The 21,450-nt window shown below is 42.2% G+C and overlaps 1 protein-coding gene across 1 annotated transcript in view; it reads right to left on the bottom strand.

Moving 5' to 3' along the window:
* The window catches only part of ATOH8 (atonal bHLH transcription factor 8), a 60,129-nt gene extending 41,056 nt beyond the window's left edge, over positions 1–19,073 (bottom strand). Inside the window, exons 1-2 of the mRNA XM_072126244.1 lie at positions 18,093–19,073; positions 2,538–2,729 (exon numbers count right to left, since the gene is read on the bottom strand). Of these exons, the coding sequence (XP_071982345.1) occupies positions 2,538–2,729; positions 18,093–18,641 (741 nt within the window). The 5' untranslated portion in view covers positions 18,642–19,073. The remainder of the gene's footprint in view (positions 1–2,537; positions 2,730–18,092) is intronic.
* Between the last annotated feature and the right edge of the window lie 2,377 nt (positions 19,074–21,450).

The following is a 21,450-nucleotide window of genomic DNA, read 5'->3' as shown; positions in this document are numbered from 1 at the left end:
CTGGTTAGGAGTAGGGTCTATTCACACAGATCGATTTGACTGTCAACTTACAACTTTATGCATCATGCCTCATAGAAAAGCCTCAAAACCCACAAAACCTCTACCGCCATATGGTGACAAGTCCCTGTTTGAAAACTGCCCAAGATTTCGTTGTTCCAGCAGCTGTTCCATAACTTAAAGATAAAATAAATTGAGGCCATTTCCTGCTCTGTCCTCTGGCAGTGGAATTGCTGAAAATCATTTTATCAATTTTTCTGGAAGGGGACTTTTCACATGTGCTCCAGAATATAAAAAAATCATTAAAATCAAGTATTAGAGCAGAGTCGCGGTCCAGCTGCTTATATACTTAGTGTAGCCTACAAGCAGTAGCCTGTGAAATGTGAGAGCCTGATATAAGCCCCTATGTCTGGGTCACTGCCTGATAGCCGTATATGACTCTCATAGGCTCAGTATTTAAAGGAACAGGATTCTCCCCTACTAAAATATATGTAATAAACATATAAAATAGTATATACTTTACTTTTTCTCAGCAGAGCAGATCGAGAGCTGTAATAACTTGGAAATTTTGAAATTATACCATGAGGCTAAGCGGCCATTTTGAATTTCAGAACGGTAGTAGAGTGTCTTTCAGCTATAGTCAAATGAAATGCTGCCCCTTGTGGTCAGAATGTTAGAAAGCCCATATATAAATATTACATTATTCTACAAAGAATGAACAAAAATGTCAACTATACCAGAAATTACTCCCCCAGGTCTAAATTAATGTGGTCCAAGCACTGGGACAATGGAACGCAGCGGGGTACATCAGGGACTATTTCAATGTCTTACTCCTTGACGCTTCTCTAAAAGGTAGGCTACAAAATCAGTATATGATTGTAAGATAAATCCAAAAATGTACCACGTAATATTTAGATCTTTCTCCATTGATAAAAGGGGACAAAAATTTATTAGAGTGACTCTCATCCCCCCCCTAGACAATGACATTGACCAGTCTATTAATGGTCCGAACTAAAGATTCCAGAATGGGCAGGGAGGTTCAACAGAAGTTTACAAGCCTCTTTTAGTAATAATACAGCGAGCACAAACATCAATCACTCTCTTCTTATTCATCCATGTTATTTTCCGAGAGGGAAACTGGCTGAACAGTTGGCTTCCTCTCTAACACGGTTTGATGATGATTTCATGTAATTGGTTCAGTGTTAAGTAACCTGAAGGAATGTGATTCAGTAATGAGACTCGGTGCTGTTTCCTTTAGATACCCCGCTCTTGGCTACGTGTCTTTAGATAAACCTGCAATTAGCTGCAACTTGTGGGAATGTAACTTAAAGGATCCAAGACGAGCAGAAGACATGATTCATGGTACCTGACCGGATGTCATAAACTTTAGTGCTCACAATGAGAGGTGAAAAGGTGGTTAACTCCATCTCTAGGGGACTATTTGACCTTGAAGCCATTGACTCATGATGACAGCTTACATAGGAGTAAATGGACATCGTAAAGGGGTCCACTGCTTTATGTATGAGACAATATGGGGAGCTTCTCTCTAAAGTTAGCCATAAACATTTAGTTGCTATTTGTTTGGACCACAGCTTTTCCTCCCTATAAGTTTGTATACATTCAGTTTGGCCAAGTGTGCATGTGTTCTCTAAAAGGAGTTGGGTACAAGCCCCTGCCAGACATACCATCTACCCCAAGGATCAAGCATCCTTGAAATTCTTATACCCTATAATTTAGTTTGTGTTCATAAAAAAGGCGGCATGGTGGCTGAGTGAGTAGCACTTCTGCCTTGCAGCACTGGGGTCCTGGGTTCGAATCCCACCCAGGTCAACATCTGCAAAGAGTTTGTATGTTTTCTCCGTGTTTGCGTGGGTTTCCTCCGGGTACTCCGGTTTCCTCCCACACTTCAAAACATACTGTTAGGTTGTTTAGATTGTGAGCCCCATGGGGACAGGGACCAATTTAATATGCTTGTGCAGCGCTCCGTAATCTGTGTGCGCTATATAAATAAAGAATTATTATTATTTAATTAAACCCAAATCTCCCAATTTGATGCTGTACTCTTTCCACTTCTCCTATCTTTATGGTACCGCAATGGGTCTAAATATTGGTCAATGATTCAATCAGACATGGTAAATTGTTGACAGAAGTGTGCGTTCTATATGAGGCTCTGTTTACTTTAACATCTATTTGGTGGGGGGGGGGGGGGGGGAGGGGGAATCACAACTTACAATTTCACTGAGTGGCATTTTGTAGCACCCATGGCGGTCCCAAATTCTACCATTCACATAATATATATCCTTTACATATTCCATTTATACATGAGGCTTGTATCTCTCACTGTATACTGTGGAAATCTTTATATAGTAGATTACTTGTCCATTATATGCTTTATGTTGTATAATTCAGAAAATAACGATTGTGCATAATTTAGACTTTTTCCCAAAAGTAGTTTGCTACTTTTTTTAAAAATCATCAATGACAAGGAATGAGTGTTTATTCGAAGATCAGGGAGGGTTTTCGGGTTTTTATTTTCTTACCTTCCTCTTTTTCGACCTTCCTTCTGACTGTAAAGTCCTAGTACATTGCTCTACACAGTCAGAAAAACTCAAGTTACTATGATCAGCGCTGTAGTCAAGGTCAGCCAGTCGCGCCAGGGAGAGGATATAGTTACAAGCTATTCTCAAAATGGCCAATTTAGAAAGCTTCTGTCCGTAGGAATAACATGGCACCTACAACAGAAGAAGAACAAACAACATAATCAGTAACTTAGAAGTCTTAATATATTCGATTTGGTAGCTAAAAAGGTTAATAAACATTGTGGTTAGGAAGTTTATTGACTTTCATTATGTCTTATTCTGTGGTCACACATGCAAAATACCATCTATAGCAGTATGTAAGGAATATAGAGAACCCTTGTATATTATAGGACCCGTTACCCCTGGACAGAAGCCTTGTGATGCATCATCTGTTCCCATGTTTAGAGCCATTCCAAATCTTAGGCCCTCCCTAAGGTATATTCAGTGTTATTTCTAGAGTCTCAAAAGTGAATGTTCATAGATTGAACTGTGTAACAAAAAGATTATGGCCATCGATATATTAAATTGGCAACCATGAATGTGTAGAGTTCTACAAAAATACCCAACAAATAGTAAAGTTAGTGGTGTTGATGGTCAAAAAGTCTAAAAAGTCCAAACAGACTTAAAAATATAAGCAGGAGACGACTAATAATAAGCTTTAGTAATTAAATAATACAAAATAATCCAGAAAATTTTACACAAGTCAACAATACAGAAACACATCTTCATCCTTTTTGATCTAGACCACTGGTTGAGATTACCAAGCTAGGCTCCCAATTCAGAGTGATCTACAAGCTCCCATCTTCCTATTACCATTGATATACACGGTTCTACAAATGATCAAGGCCACCGATGATCGAGGCTACCCATCGTGACAATTTTTATTGCCTTACGAGTAAATTGACATAATGGGGCACATTTACTAAGGGTCCGCGGACCGCATTTCCATCGGGTTTCCCGAGTATTTCCATTTTGCGCCACATTTAACAGGGGTTTTGGCGCATGCAATTGGATTTTGGCACAATCGTGCCGACTTTCATGCAATACAAATCGGGGGCGTGGCCGTCGGACAACCCGTCTCATTCGGACTAAGCGCAGGATTTAAAATTCAAATTGTGTCGCAGGACAATGCACTCACATGCACCGGGAAGAAGAAGGTGAACTCTGTTGGACCTGAGCAGGGAAGCGACACATGCAGCATCTCGGGCGCACAATCTTGTTGAATCGCAGCAGACTTCATCCTTGTCGGAGAACGCACCTCGGGGATCGCGCAGGGACCGGGTAAGTAAATGTGCCCCAATACCTCTTGCAGGAACCCTGAGAACCAAGGTCTCCTCCACTGTTTTAGATGATCAACACTGGTCACCAATGACTTAAGCCACCAATGCAGGTCCTCGTTCCTATACCACTAATTCCATTAATGAATGATCTAAGCCACCAAGATCTATTCACCAAGTCAGATTGCCAAGACTGACCTAAGTCATCTGTTCAGGTTGCCATTAACGTAAACCATTGTGCAGACAATTAACAGTGAACATTGCTTAAACCTTGAACCCCCCGGGCAAAATTTGACCATTCACTAAAAAATAAATAGTTTTGTAGATGCTTCCAGTGAAATAATATCACAGACAAGGTTCCAACACATTCGAGGCATGAGGACAATTCTATAGTTGTCAAGTCTTCTTCTTTGTGGAGACCTCTTTACCCGCTTCATTCAGTTCTCCAGTTCTCAGCTGCCACCCCATATATGCTGACAACTCTAAAGTGACACGAGTGTCAGGTCACGCCAACACACAATCTATAGATAAAGCACTCGATGCATCTCCAGCTTGCCTCCATCTGCTCCATTTATCAAGTCACATTTCCATCAGCTGTAAAACCCTTCCTGTTGATTGTCTTGTATCCAGCCGCTGGAATTTGCAACACTTGGGATCTGCTGGAAGGAGGAACCGCTACATCTCAACACGTGGTCTGATCTACAGCTTCCTACTCATGGCAGCCTGATGAAATGAAGGAGCAGAAGATAAACAGTGCACATTCGTAAGATGTGTATAGATCAATCATATTTGTGGCTCATCTGGGGGTGTTATTGTAATTAAGACCACCGCTGTCTAGAAAAAGAGACAGACCAGCAGGCAGGAATATTTGGCTTGATTTACTCATCACTACTTGAAAGAAGAGACGTCTTTGCTTATTTATCAAACCGCCTGCTTCGGGATGTAACCATATTTCACGACTTGAGGCAATCCTTCACCGGTATCAACGAGAACTACAAGAAGGTCAAGTTTTTTGTTTCGTCCAAAAATATTCCTTCAATTCGGCAGCCAATAGTATCGCCCGGCAATCTAAAGCTTAAAAAACTTAAGTTAGGAATATAGAGAACCCTTATACATAATAGGACCCATTACCCTTGGACAGAAGTCTTGTCATGCATCATCAGTTCCCATGTTTAGTGCCATCCAGGGACGTAACTACAGTGGTAGCAGCCATAGCAGCCGCTATGGGGCCCACAGTGTCAGGGGGCCCCGTCATCCTACCTGACATACCAAAGAGTGGAGGACGTGCACCATTATATACATATTATGCTGCACATTGTACAGCATAATATAACATATATGTGATGTATATATGCTCTATATGTGTTTATTAATGTGTGATTGTAACTTGCATGTGTGAGTATACAAATATCGATATTTCTTAAGTGAGAAGGGGGGCCCCATGCAGAAGCCAGCTATGGGGCCCTGCTTATCCTACTTACGCCACTGGTGCCATCCCAACTCTAAGCCAATGGGCCTCTCCCTATGGAACGGTCAGTGTTATATCTAGGATGTCAAAAGTGAATGTCCATGGATTGAACTGTGTTACAATAAGATTATGGCCATGGATATATTAAATTGGCAACCATAAATGAGTAGAGTTCTACAAAAATACCCAAGGGAACATAAGGTTAGTGGTGTTGATGGTCAAAAAGTCGAAAAAGTCTTAAAAGACGTGGGAAAAAAAAATGAGCAGACTTCTAATAACCTTTTAGTAGTAGAACAATACCAAATAATCCGGAAAATCTTACACAAGTCAACAATACAGAAACACATCTTTATCCTTTTTGATCTAGACCACCGGTTGAGATTACCAAGCTACCATTGATACCTTACCATTGATTACCATTGATATACACTGTACTACAAATGATCAAGGCCACCGGTGATCTAGGCTACCCATCAACTCAAGCTAAGTGGAAGAGGGAAAGCCCAGGACCAAGCTATGAAAGGTGGTGAGTAAAGGGACTACAAAGCCAAGTTGTCATGGTTGGGTTGGGCAGTTACGTGTCCAGGACTATTAGCCCTGTATGTTAGTTTTGGCAATCTGTTGAGTTATACATGATCCTAGATGATTCTTGGTTCATAAAGATCTATCCAATAATTTAATGATTGGATGATACTTGATATGGTAGTCATGGGATGGTGCCATGTGTCTGTGCTCTAGCAACAAATCTCTTTATGGCCCAAAATAAAGTTGTTTGCAATCTTCACATCCTCAACATTTGGACTTATCACTTCAGTCTGGATCAACCAATTCATTCATTGGATTAACATACAGAGAAGATCACAAAAACAGCTCCATTCTTTGTATAGTGATAAAGTCGTGCGACTGCAATTCAGCTCCCATCCAAGTTGAGATGCAGTTACCTGGCTCGACCACTACGGAGGCTGCCATAAACCTGGAGCTTGAAGTGTAGAAGTTGGGAAAAACTTTTAAAGTAGTATTTCAAAAATGTAAACATGGCACCCATTAACTTTAAGACATGACTTTAGGACCTTTGGGCCCATCAGGAACCCAGTCACAGGTGTCATTGATACCTGTGCCCCCTGCCTGTGCGTGGCAAGCCAAGGTTGGGGAGTGCCAATGGCTTTCCTATATACCCAGGATACCCTTTCCTAATGGGTACAAGTGACAGCATTGTCTGATTTTGGGTCTGATCATCATCCATATTCCACGTTGTAATAAACCATAGAACTGAGGACGGGAGGGAAATGAGCGCTTTGTGTCTGCGCCAACAGCAACACGTCTCGGCATTGTTCTTATTTTTACGTGAAATTAAACTAGACTTCCATAGACTTTAATGACCTTGTATTTGGCACCGGTGATGGAACGGTGGTTACACGCCGCCACATTCACAGCTATTCCCTTATATTACACTGGAGTGAGTCGGCTAGGGATGATGTTCCCTATGACTGTTCTTCCTGGCACCATTTAGAAGAGATGTTGGGTCACTATAGAGGGGTAGTAAGACTATATATGTATAGTACAGTATATGGAGTGTAATATATATGAGGTGTTATCAGAGCAGACATTTGGTCAGAGATGGTAGGTGTAATATTATGGGAGGAAGTTCCTTTTGGCACCACAGCAAATTACATCTCCATTATCAGGGCTATAACAAGCCGTTATCACAGCTCAGCGAGACTGGAGGAGGAATAGAACTAATGATATGGGGTGTGGGGTAATGGAGATGTATATCTGCCAATATTAGCAAAAACTAATGTGTACAATCCCCAAACGTCACAGAAGACTCAACAGAATTACACTGTAACATCACATGCACACCCCATAGTATGACACTGCTCTCCACCTGTAACATGGGAGCGACGGGAGTCACACTAAGTCAATGGGAGTCTCAGTGCTGAGATCTTCTGCGCATTTGTTCTCTATGTCCAATTCTTCTCATTCCTGCTCTATAACATGCTGCCTTCAGATAGGACACTATGTATAATCTGCTCAGCTCCTCCTGCTCTATAACATGCTGCCTGCAGATAGGACACTGTATACAATCTGCTCAGCTCCTCCTGCTCTATAACATGCTGCCTGCAGATAGGACACTATGTACAATCTGCTCCGCTCCTCCTGCTCTATAACATGCTGCCTGCAGATAGGACACTATGTACAATCTGCTCCGCTCCTCCTGCTCTATAACATGCTGCCTGCAGATAGGACACTATGTACAATCTGCTCACCTCCTCCTGCTCTATAACATGCTGCCTGCAGATAGGACATTATATACAATCTGTTCAGTTCCTTCTGCTCTATAACATACTTCCTGCAGATAGGACACTATGTACAATCAGCTCCTCTTGCTTTATAACATACTTCCTCCAGATAGGACAATACATATGATCTGTTCAGTTCCTCCGGGTCTATATTATCCTACCTGCCAACCATCTAGGACCAGCTTTCAGAGTAACCTTGGTAATTGCCCCATGCTATTAGCCACTTAAGGAGTATAAAAGCTCAATGTTCATCCATGACATTGAATGGGGGAGGAACAGTCTGTACTGCGCCACACTCCATGTAGCGTTCATTGCCAAGGGTCCTCGGCCCTGTATGATATGTGTTTTTATTGTTTGGAATCCCATTCACATACTTAACCCGTCCCTTCTGCAGATACCCCAGGAGCTCCCCCTGTACGGCCGTATGCCAAAAAGAACATAAATTGTACGAAAAAAGAAAGAAAAATAAAATGACATCTGTTTTTCAAGCAGACGGCAAGAACTAAGCTTCTTTTCCTCTTTTATAAGGTGGGCCGGGGGGATATTTCGCGTCGAGCTGACTCGACTTTGTTCCATAATAAGCTGCTGAACTCCTAGATCTTCTAATTCATTCAGTTTATTTTTATTCGGGGAGTTGAAGTATTTTAAAGTCCCGGCGGGGAGGTAGCTGGACCGCTCTCCATGAGTCTATTGGAGCGCTCTGTTGAACTCGACTGTCTCTGTTTCAACCGCGCAAGACGCCAAAAACGCCTTCCAGAAGGTTCATATAAATGTCCACTTCTGGCTTCATTACGTCATTGGCTTCTCAAAAGTATTTTTTCTTTATTATAAATAGGAGCGCGTTTTTTATATACCTCCCCCCCCCCCCCTTCCCTGTAGGAGACGCAGCCCCATCTCTCCCTATTGTTAAATCCAATAACTTATTCACCTTTTTTACAAGTTTTTTTTTTTAACCCTGTTTTACATGAGCTCCAGGGGTCTGCTGGATATATTAAAGGTTTATTACATGGGGGAGATTTATCAGAGGTATCTGAAACAAAAACTGCTCATGCCAACCAATCTGTGCTCAGCTTTCATTTTATAAACCGCTGTGGGAAAATGGAAGCTGAGTTCTGATTGGTTGCCATGAGCAACTAGAAAAGAAAAGATCTGATAAATCTCCCCCTATTTTGTGTTTGATGGGGCTGCTGTATTCTAATTTTGGGGGTCTAGTGATGCACAGCTATGTGACATGTTGTCCCTGGTGCTAAACACAGGCGCTGGATCCAATCCTTATGGACCCAAATAAGAATCTATGGAGAATCTCCGTGTTGATAACTTTACAACCATAAGAGATATTACAAATCTGATTATGACAATCAATATCTGGTCTTTGATCTGTTACTTGACCACCTTCCCATTGTGAAAACATACACTTGATCTAATATGGTGGTTTTCAAGAGGGCGGCCATGTTCCAGGCATAGTAGGCCCCCCTCACCTATTACTTGCTGGGGTATCAGAAATGTCATTGTTCATTTCATCTAATATATAAAGCTGAGTGTATGTATGTGTGTGTGTTTGTGTGTGTGTATGTATGTATGTGTGTGTGTGTGTGTGTATGTGTGTGTGTGTGTGTGTGTGTATGTATGTGTGTGTGTGTGTTTGTGTGTGTATGTGTGTGTATGTGTGTGTGTATGTATGTGTGTGTTTGTGTGTATGTGTGTGTGTATGTGTGTGTGTATGTGTGTGTGTATGTGTGTGTGTATGTGTGTGTGTATGTATGTGTGTGTGTGTGTGTGTGTGTATGTGTGTATGTGTGTGTATGTGTGTGTGTGTATGTATGTATGTGTATGTGTGTGTGTATGTGTGTGTGTATGTATATGTGTGTGTGTGAGCATGTCCGCTAAAGGAATCTGCACCGTCACCAAATTTTGCACAGCCGCTCTCTGACTCAGGGAACGTCATAGACTCAATTTTGAGACTAAATTTTCACCCCGCGCTTTCCAAAATACACTTATTAACCACCATATACAGGAGCAACCAATCACAGCTCAGTTTCTGTTTTGGCACAGGTCATTAATATGAGCTCTGAGCTTTGATTGGTTACTAATCTAACTTATGTGTGAGGTAATATGATAGATATAGATAGATATAAATCTACCTTATGTGTGAGGTAATATGATTGATAGATATAGATAGATATTACCTTATACATAATCTGTATTTATATCTATCTATATCTATCAATCATATTAACTCACACATAATCTGTATTTATATGTGAAATAATATGTCATGTATTATGTAATATGATAAATAGAGATAGATACAGATATATAGATACTCCAGTCACATCCAGAGCTGCAATCATCTATCTACCATTAGATCATCAACATTGGAGCCAAAGCTCGTTTCTAAAATAACATGGAGTCCTGGAACTTTGAACTCACCCTGCAGACTTGGAGGGGTTGTAAAAAGCCATAAAAGTCATCCAACGATGATATAACAGTGTAATAGTAGGAATACTCACCTTGCCACTGACTTGGCACTCTGCGGCCTACACCTCCAAGCCAGAGGTCTACCTCCAGTTTCTCCAAAACTGTCTATAGCAGTAACCTGTCGACATGGCAGGAAGCCAACTGCTGATTGGCTAAACGACTCTTCCAAGTGCTTCCTGTGCTGTGGGGAGACACCCAGGAAGTCCTGTGCAACCGGTGCCGACAGTGGTGTTACTGCAGGAGAGTGGTCATTGATGGGTAACTACGTATATACAGTATCGCCTCACTACTCCTTTGTCATTCCACTTCAACTCTTACCCAACCAGTCTCCAGGACACCCATGATTTACACCACTGAAAGCTAAACATAAGCTTAAAAGGAAATCTACCATCAAAGTCCATCATGGTAAACCAGGCACTCATATATCTAGGCAGTGTGACTGTGGTAATCTTCTTTTATTTGTTATCCATGGCCTCCTTCCTTCTAAAATCAAGTTTTAGGATCAGACAGTAGGTGTTCTCCTTAAGGAGACAATGCCAATTAAGGCCACCTTAAAGGCATGTGGAGACTTAAAGCCATAGATGCTCCACTAGTGAATTCTGGGAATAATGCAAATAAGTTTTCCAAGGTGTTAAATGGAAAACAATACCTCCTTTTGCTACCTTGAAAGGCAGCCCCCTTAACATCAAGTATGACCTACAAGAAGTCTAAAAACATGATGTGGGATTAAGCCAAACCAGTATATATATTCCATTTTCCATTTAACACCTTGGAAAACTTATTTGCATTATTCCCAAAATCAAGTTTTAAAATTATGCTAATGAACCAAAATTGCCGTTACTACACAGGCCTATTCTCACTCAGCACTTCCCACCTCCCTCTGCCTGGGGAAAGGTGCTTCTGCACAGTGTAACAGCCTGTAAAGTTACGGCATGGAGGAGCTCTGGTGCCACCCCCACCACCCTTATGGCTCATTAACATAATTTTAAAAGTTGATTATTTTTTCTTTTTGAATGAAGGATCTATGTGTACTTATCATTCTTAATTTTGATAAAGGTTTTCCTTTAATGGCATTTGAGAACCCCTTTAAGTGATCATGGTGACTTTCTTAGAGGTCCTGGGGGTTAGATAACCATCCTCATTATCCTCATTACAATAAGGAAGACTCATTCTGAAACATCCAGCAACTAGTCTTGCCTTAATCAACTCCTAAAGTACTCCTAAAATAGAGATTCACCCCTCTAACATCCAAGATTTGCTGAAATATGTGGAAAATGAAGAACGGATAGAGAAACTTTACCGATCAAACATTTTGGCTACCAGTCTGGAATCGCTTTGGGAGAGTTCCTGCAATAAAACAAAGAGAAAACCTTCTTGGACGCCGAGTAGGTTCCCTTCTCCAAACAGAATGTGCAGCCAACACTCGGCAGAGCGGCCTGCGATGGGATTTCAGTATTCCGTCCCATCTTGGAAATGAGCTTAGGTATGTAAGACCCGAAATAGGCGACGACCTCCTGCTGCTGCTGTTCGCCTCTCACATGACCCCTTTCATGTCGTTCTCCAGAATCCATACTGTTTTCTACTATTAAACACAGACAGTCAATACTATCAGATATCTGGGAACTAGAACCTAAAGGGACACTCCGCCAAATCTGATATATGACTACAACACCTTTAACACCCTAAAAGCAGAATCCAAATATTTCCACTTTTTTTTGGGTTCTATAGCACCTACAAACATTCTTTTTGTGACATATTAAAGATTAGAATCTTAACTTTCAGATCTCATCAAGGTTCAGATCCCTTATAGTTATGTGAGCTAGAGAACTGGACATATAGGCAGTTAAAATATAGATGTGAACTGGATCTATATATGCAACTTGCATTTCCAACTATGGGGGTCATTTATTAAGGGCCCGATTCGCGTTTTCCCGACGTGTTACCCGAATATTTCCGTTTTGCGCCGCTTGTACTTAAATTGCCCCGGGATTTTGGCGCACGCGATCGGATTGTGGCGCATCGGCGCTGGCATGCGCGCGACGGAAATCGGGGGGCGTGGCCGAACGAAAACCCGACGTATTCGGAAAAACCGCCGCATTTAAAAACCGAAAATGTGTCGCATAAGGACCGCTTACCTTCACCTGGTCCAGCTCGGTGCATTCCGGCGCGATGAGTTTACTTTCAGCGCAGCAGCGCCACCTGGTGGACGGCGGAAGAACTACCTTATTAAATCCCGGCCGGACCCGAATCCAGAGCGGAGAAGCCGCCGCTGGAACGCGAATGGACCGGGTAAGTAAATTTGCCCCTATGTCTTCCGCTGCTCGTACCTCAGGTTCTGTAGCTTGCAAAGCCTTGTGCAATATTAAAGATGAGATTCTTATCTTTAATATGACAGCAGCGGCATGTTTCTAGGTGCTATAGAACAGATGATAGGGACTTCTGAAGTGACACTAACCCTACAATCACTAAACTTGACTCATCTCATGTGAAAATGAGGTGAGAAGAGTCGTATTTGCCTGACTTTGGGGAAGATTTCACTATAGGTTAGCAGGTGATATTTCATATACAAGAGAGAATTTAAGAAAGGACATTTCATACCCTACCTGTTATGTTTTGATCTTCTTGGGGGTGCACATAAAAAAAAAAAAATCATGGATAGAGATGAGCGGACCAGATGGTTGTGTTTGGCGTTCAGGGTTTGGCCCATCTAACCTGCACATATTTACGGACCGGCGGCTGAACAGCCAATCCGGAATTATGTCCGGGTCAGGCGGCCGAACCCGAACTTCAAACCCGAACATCGGGCTCGCTCAAGTTTTTTTTCGTCAATGAGTGCCCCCGCAGGAATATTGAAGCATTACATCCTGTTATATCAAGGACACAACAATTTTACCGCTCCTTATGTGGAGTCAACCTTACTACCCCCCATTATGGAAACATGACCTAAAAGGGCATTTGATAAGGTGACTTTCCTCAAAAATTGCGCCACCTAGGCATCAGAAACCACAAATATTCACATTTACGGCTATAGACCTAGCTCTAATGCTGCCCCTGGAGATCCCATATACTCGGTCACAGCTCCTGCTGAATACATACGTCCATATGTGACAGCCCTATAATGACAGCTCTCATTTGATAATAAAATAATGAGGGATGGAGATCTGCGGGGTCAGTAACAGGTTCCAGATCACAAGTCAGCTCATTGTTTAGTCTAATCTTCTATTTATCCCCAAATGAGTTCCTGTGCGAAAAGACAGAACAATGGACGTAGACGCAGAGCAGATCTTACAGAAAAAAGTTCCCGGAGAACATGAAATCCACGATTCAAAAACATTCAGGAAGGACATTTTTTTTTCTCTTATCGATGAAGGTAAAATTTTGGAAAGTTTCTATAGAACTAAAGTCCTCATTTCAGTTGGACATGCAAGGTCCAAGCTTCTGGTGTGGTCCAAGAATGGGTCAAACATGGGAAAAAACGGGTCTATGATAGGAAAATGTCTTGTCTGTACCCAAATATGTCTGCACTGCCTCCACTAGGAGGGGACAATGGGATGGAGACGTTACGAGCCTATCACTCAAATGTCAGTACTCCTCAGATCTTAGCCCCCACCTTTGTGCTCCTGTATAGCTCCGCCTCCTGCTCCTTCTCAGAGGTTACAGCCTGGTCAGCCTGACATCAGTGGGGGAGGGACAAGCTGTACAGGAGCCCAAAGATGGAGGCAGCCTGCAGCTCAGACAAGTCACATGTTGTTTTTTGAAATGCATCCAAACCAAAGCCCAACCCCTGTGACTACCCCAGGATTGTGTCAGGATGCAAGAGAAAGTTATAACACACAATTATATTGTAATGCAAATGCTTAGAAAAAGCAGACAGACATTTTTGCACTGCAGGTGTCATGAGCTTTTACAATCTGTCTTTAGTGAAAATGAGGTTCCCTTTAAGGCCACTTTTATATTAAAAAAAAAAAACGTTTTTTTTTAAGGCTACGTTCACATTAGACTTTAGAGCCTCCATTGGTAATTCTACCTAAATACTGCATCTCATCTGATCCTTCCCATCTCATGTAACACAAACTTCCACCCCAGGTGTAAGAAGACATGCGCCCTTTGGCTAATCCAAGTTTATCTTTAAGAGAAATAGCAATCACCAAAAGTAATATATACTGATTGACCTACCTCATGTGATTGCCGCTCCGCTCCTGATTAATTTGGTGTTTATTTGATTGAAATCCGTCCACCTGATCAAAAGATATGGCCTTCGGAAGTTTCTATGTGAAATAGCTGATGTTAGACAAGAGGGTGGTAACCATAACATGTCTAAGGGGGCGTGTCTCATCATGAAATAATTCACCTATAAACTTTCTGAGGCCATATCTTTAGAACAGGTGGACGGATTTCAGTAAAACAAACACCAAATTAATCAGGGGGACAGCGTCTTTCAGACGAGGTAGGTCATTCAGCATTTTGTACTTGGATGGAGATGCCCTTTAAGCGTCTGTCAGCATACAAGGAGGCAGTACATGGCCTGCATGTAATGTTGTATCCATGCAATGCATTATCTATGGGCACGGATGACTTCTTACCACATTGAGCTGTTATGTCTGTAAATATTGCAGTCCCCGGTGTCCCTGAGAACAAATTGTACCAATATTTTATCAAAACACAACCTGGCAGCTCCTCACATGCAGACGGGCCAATTCACAACAGAAACCATTGCGACTGTACATCTGTGATAACTTCTGAATGACAGGCACAACCTCAGGCTTCTTAAAGGGGTGCTCCAGTGACAGCAAGTCATTCCCTATCCACAGTATAAAAGACCCTTTGATGATCAATAAGGGTCCCAGTGATGGGATCATCTCCAGTCACAAGAACTGGAGTCTGTGGTACGCCAAGTGAATAGAGCAGCAAGTAGCACACGTGTGTCTATGGAGGTAGCTAAGTACTGCGCTCGGTTATCTCCAACAGTGTCATAAAGCAACTTGAAAAAACTGTGACCCAGCTTTCCCAGAGTCCTGACCAGTATATACTCCTGCATAACTAGCAACGAAGAACCCACTGCAGAACTCCCTGTATAACTACTCATTCAGGTTTCTATAAGATCTGGGGTTTAGGGTCCTATAACAGAGGTCATACCGGCTGTCACCCAACTTTCCCAGAAACAGATGTCATTAACCACTTATACCCAAGCCTGAAATATTCCTCATTTCTATGTGACCAGATTTATTATAATTAGCTGTGATTTTAGTGTCACCTGGAACATTGAGGTAAAACCCTCAGGGATTCCAGCCCGGCACAGAAAGCTTTATAGCCAGTCATGGAAACTTATATAGAACTAGTAATAGGGATCAGACTCCAGTCACTATACAATAGGGATCAGACTCCTGTCACTATACAATAGGGATCAGACTCCAGTCACTATACAGTATAGATCTGACTCCTGTCACCAGACAATAGGGATCAGACTCCAGTGACTGTACAGTATGGATCAAACTCCAGTCACTATACAATAGGGATCAGACTGTGGTCACTATACAATAAGGATCAGACTGTGGTCACTATACAGTATGGATCAGACTCTGGTTACGATACAATATGCATCAGACTCCAGTCACTATACAATAGGGATCAGCCTGCAGTCACTATACAATAGGGATCAGACTCCAGTCACTATACAATAGGGATCAGACTCCTGTCACTATACAATAGGGATCAGACTCCAGTCACTATATAGTATGGATTAGACTCCAGTCACTATACAATAGTCATCAGACTCTGGTTACAATACAGTAGGGATCAGACTCCAGTCACTATACAATATGGATCAGCCTCTAGTCACTATACAATAGGGATCACACTCCAGTCACTATACAGTATTGATCAGACTCCAGTCACTATACAGTAGGGATCAGACTCCAGTCACTATGCAGTAGGGATCAGACTCCAGTCACTATGCAGTAGGGATCAGACTCCAGTCACTATACAATAGGGATCAGACTCCAGTTACTATACAATAGGGATCAGACTCTGGTCACTATACAGTAGGGATCAGACTCCAGTCACTATACAATAGGGATCAGACTCCAGTCACTATACAGTAGGGATCAGACTCTGGTCACTATACGATAGGGATCAGACTCTGGTCACTATACGTTTCCAGCCAAACTACAGGTAATTAACACTTTACAGACTGGATATCAGAAACATTGCGTAAGGATCCGAAGAGCCACCTGCTGGAACTACAGGCCCCACCATCTTCCGCCTGTCTGTCAGAGACTTGCAGTCTCGCTCGGCACCATCTGGTCACCATCAGGTTGTCAGTGTCAGCCTCATACACACGAAGCGCTGGCACCGGGGATCACGTTATCTCCCACAATGACAGATGAACAGTGACCTATAACCTTTCTCCCAGTCATTGCTATCAGGTCCTGACTGCGAGATGATGTCATAGGAGCTCACAAGACGTCACCCAATGTATCATCTGCCCCCACTAACCACATCTGCATATCCAACATCTCATAATATGAGAATTAGAACTTTGAAACAGTGCCCCTCCTGACCACAGGCCATGTCTGGTACTGCAGCTCCGTTAAAAAAGGTTTTCTCCTGTTATCCAAAATAATTCCCAAAATGACCGGATATTTGCATTGCCGGATATAACCAGCATAACCTTTCACCTCTTATAGGGTGACACAGTAACAGAGGCGTCCGCTGTCACCAAATATCCTACAAGCAGACAAGCACGAAACAAACTTCCAGAGACGCTGCCAGATTTTTTTTTCTATTTTACTCAGTGTTGATTGGCCACATTTTGACAGCTGACTTCTGGTGCTGTGTGTCAGTGTATCTGATGTTTATAGCGTCGTGTGTCAGAGCGACAATATCTTAAGGGTTAAATCACTGTTTTATTAACCCTCTAATACTCTATGCATGGGTAGAATATAAGATGTTCTGGTCACAGCTGGTACTGCGGCACTGCTTTCTTGTCTAACTAGACGTAGGATTAGAGTGCAAGCTCTGCTGCCAAGTGAGACTTGTGCTAGTCACATGATAGAACAAGTGGTCTACTGCATGACTGGTAATCCAAGCAATGGGCTCATACTGCAGGAATACTGTGATATGAAGGTAGATACACATTAGATTGTAAGCTCTCCTGGCCACAACTAGTACGGCAGCAGTGCTGGATGTAGGATTAGAGTGTAAGCTCTGCTGGCGAGTGATACTAGTACAAGTCAGATTACATAACTACTACATCATGGCTGGTAATCCAAGGTGGGTCATACTGCAGTAACATATGAGATATGAAGCTAAATACACATTAGATTGTAAGCTCTGCTGGTCACAGCTAGTACTGCAGCAATGCTTTCTTATTTAACTAGACATAGGATTAGAGTGTAAGCTCTGCTGGCAAGTGCAAGTCAGATGACAGAACAAGACTAGTACATGACATGTAATCCAAGCTGTGGGTCATACTGCAATAATACGGTTATATGTAGCCAGATACACATTAGATTGTAAGCTCTTCTGGCCATAGTTTGTGCTGCAGTTCTCATTTAACTAGACATAGGATTAGAGTGCAAGCTCTGCTGGCAAGTTGGACTAATGCAGGTCAGATGATAGAACATGACTAGTGCATGACATGTAATCCAAGCTGTGGGTCATACTATAGTGATACAGTTATATAAAGCTGGATACACATTAGATTGTAAGCTCTTCTGGCCACAGTTTGTGCTGCAATTCTCATTTAACTAGACATAGGATTAGAGAGTAAGCTCTGCTGGCAAGCGGGACTAGTGCAAGTCAGATGATAGAACAAGACTAGTGCATGACATGTAATCCGGTTATATGACGCTAGATACACATTAGATTGTAAGCTCTGTGCTCCACAAGACTAACAGTACAGTCAATGCAATAACAGTGTTAATAGTGCAGATACATGACATTACACGCTGCTCTCTCAAGTGGGGGTCTTATTTCGAGGGGGGTTCCATACCTGCTTCCTGAGCGCCTCAAAGGCAGCGCTGATGGTGTGCACCCTGGTCCTCTCCCTGGCATTGGCCAGTAGTCTTCTGGTCTGCTGGATGGCTTTGATCTCCGCCGTCTCCCCCAGTCTTTTCCTAGGAGATGCACAGGGCTCTGGACTGGCGTTGTTGTTGTAAGTCACTGACAAGTAGGAGGTCTCGGGGGGTCGGTGACAGACCACCACCCTTGACTGGACCCTTTGCTCCCCAATCTCCATCCCTGCAGGAGAAGCAACAGTAGCAGCAGGGGGCATTAACCCCTTTTTCCCCATTACCACCCCACTCCTCAGGTCCAAGGCATCCTCAGAGACCCTCCTGTCCATCACAGAAGAAGAAGACATCACCTGCCCTTCTGTAGTCTCCCCCTTGACCTCTAGATGATGACCACCCAAGTCCACCTGGAAAGTTTGGTAGCCATTGACCTGCTTGAGCAGCTCCCGGTTCTTCCTCTTGAGCCTCTTGATATCCTTCAGGCAGTGACTCTTCCATTGGGGGTCTTGTAGGATCTGGAGGTTCCTCATAGTTGGGGAGCGGGGATGATGTGCTGTGTGCTGGCCAGTCACGGTGTCATTTGATGTCCCTGCTGCATTGGCAGCATATTTGGTGAGCGCACACTGAGCTCCCCATCTGTGTTTGTTTAGCCTCAGCTTACACAGAAGCCCCTGTTAGTGAGATCAGTCAGCATGCCGCCTGCTCCACACAGCCAGGAAGACTTTCCAGCCCTGCAAGCCACACAGATGAGCTGCTCTTTAAAGGGGCAGGAAGCCTATTTCTCCCCTCTCTCTCCCTGTATAACAGCTGGCCTGCCAATCCCCTCTTTGTTCTGTGAATGGTGAATAAGCTGCTTCCTTCAGAACTGAGGAATCCCAGGAAAATGATACACGATATTATTATTGTGCAGGCACCAGACACCCTTTCCCTGCCAGAACCTAAAGACTGAGAGATACAAAGTCATAGAAAAGAGATACAAAGTCACAGCAAAGAGATACAAAGTAATAGAAAAGAGATACAAAGTCACAGCAAAGAGATACAAAGTTATAGAAAAGAGATACAAAGTCACAGCAAAGAGATACAAAGTCGTAGAAAAGAAATACAAAGCCATAGAAAAGAGATATAGAGTAACAGCAACGAGATACAAAGTCATAGAAAAGAGATACAAAGTAAAAGCGAAGAGTTGTAAAGTCATAGAAAAGAGATAAAAAGTCATAAAAAAGAAATACAAAGTCACAGTAAAGAGATACAAAGTCATAGAAAAGAGATACAAAGTCACAGCAAAGAGATACAAAGTTATAGAAAAGAGATACAAAGTCATAAAAAAGAAATACAAAGTCACAGTAAAGAGATACAAAGTCATAGAAAAGAAATACAAAGCCATAGAAAACAGATACAAAGTCATAGAAAAGAGATACAAAGTAATAGAAAACAGATACAAAGTCACAGCAAAGAGATACAAAGTAACAGCAAAGAGATACAAAGTAAAAGCAAAGAGTTGCAAAGTCATAGAAAAGAGATAAAAAGTAATAAAAAAGAAATACAAAGTCACAGTAAAGCGGGTTCTAGTTATGGTGATAATACCTAGTTATTATCTCTATGTGTGAAGACTATAGAAGGGGGTGTGGTCTATATATTGATACATTATATATAAGTATATATATACTTCTTACTTATGTAGAACAGTGATGTCATCCATTTTCATGGACGTCATGACTTTCCAGCAAGGCAGTGATGTCATCTCATGTCCACAGAGAAGTGATGTTATATGTCATTTTAGAGGGAAATTAGGATCGGTAAGGTTCATCCAGAGAGCAGTGATGTCATCTCATTCCCGGAAAACACTGATGTCACATCTTATGTTATTCTAGAGAATAGTGAGGTCATCCAGACGGGAGCGATGTCATCTTATTTCATTGCACTACTGACATCATGACTTTTCAGCATAGTAGTGATGTCATCTCATGCCAAGCGAGAGATGATGTCACTTGTTATGTAACGCTGGAGATTAGCATGGATCGGTAGGGTCCTCCAGGAAGTAGTGAAGCTATCTCATACCTGGAGATTAGTGATGTCTTCTGAAGCCATTCTAGAGAGAAGTAAGGATAAGCAACATTTATTCGGATAGAAGTGATGTCATGTCACTACTCTTCTGACTTGTCAAAAATGGTTGTGATGTCATCTCATGCCTGGAAATCAGTGATGCCAATTCTTATGTCATACTAGAGAGTAGTAGGGATCAGGGGGGTCATTCTGATAGTTGGGATCCATCTCATACTTGACGTTCTTTTCAGAACACTCTTGACGTCATCACTTTTCAGTATTGGAGTGATGTTGTCTCATACCAGAGAGTAGCGATGTCATCTCTTTACATTATTGATGTCATACATTTCAGCATGGTAGTGTTGTCATCATCACATTCCTGGAGACCAGTGATGTCACATTGTATGTGTGCAGTAATGATCGATAAGGTAGTAGTGATATTATTTTCCATACAATATCGAAGTCATTACGTTTCAGTTATGCTTAGAAAGTAGTGAGGTCATCTATTGCAGTACACAACTGATGTCATCACTTTGCTGTATAGGAGTGATGTCATTACTCATCCAGTATTTAACATATCATCCAGGTAGTAGTGATGTCATCTCATTTCAGTGCCCTACTGATGTCATATATATGACATCTGATGCCTGAAGAGAGCAGTGATGTCACACCTTATATCATTGTAGACAGTAGTAGGGGTCAGTAAGGCCATCCAGGTAGTTGTGATGTCATTTCCTTTCAGTCTCCCTTTCCATTAATAGAACAATGATGTCATAATAATAATAATAATAATAATAATCATGCCAGGTCTGTATTGTAGAGTTGCCCCCCAATCTAGAGCACAGATTTGTCTTATGCTACATAAAGGGGGGGTTTTGTCATCTCCTATGACGTCATCTGATTAACCTATCCAGTAATGATGTCATCGGATGAATCAATATATTGATGATGTCATCTAATGATGTCATGTAATATTTGCACAGCGATAATGTCATAGATATGGCAGAGGGGGGGGGGGGGTCAGTCTGAGGGGCCCTCTATGGGGAACGTAAGAAAGCAGCAGTAATATAAATAGGACATGATGGGCGGGGGAGGCGGGGGCTAGGGGGGCGCATTATAATTTTGGATTGAGGCCCGGGAGGTTATGTCTGTACTTATCCCAGTGCAGCAGCTTGTAATAACCACATAGAGCTATAATATTATAATGTTCTCATCATTTCACGGTTCTGGGAGTTCCGGAACTAAGAACGCTGTAAAAAGCTGTTGTCATGACAACCGCAGACAAGACTTTACCGT

The sequence above is a fragment of the Engystomops pustulosus genome, chromosome 1 (genome assembly GCF_040894005.1).
Source record: "Engystomops pustulosus chromosome 1, aEngPut4.maternal, whole genome shotgun sequence".
In the NCBI taxonomy this organism is placed as follows: domain Eukaryota; kingdom Metazoa; phylum Chordata; class Amphibia; order Anura; family Leptodactylidae; genus Engystomops; species Engystomops pustulosus.
Note: the sequence above shows the minus strand (reverse complement) of the source record. Positions and strands in the feature narration are given on the sequence as shown.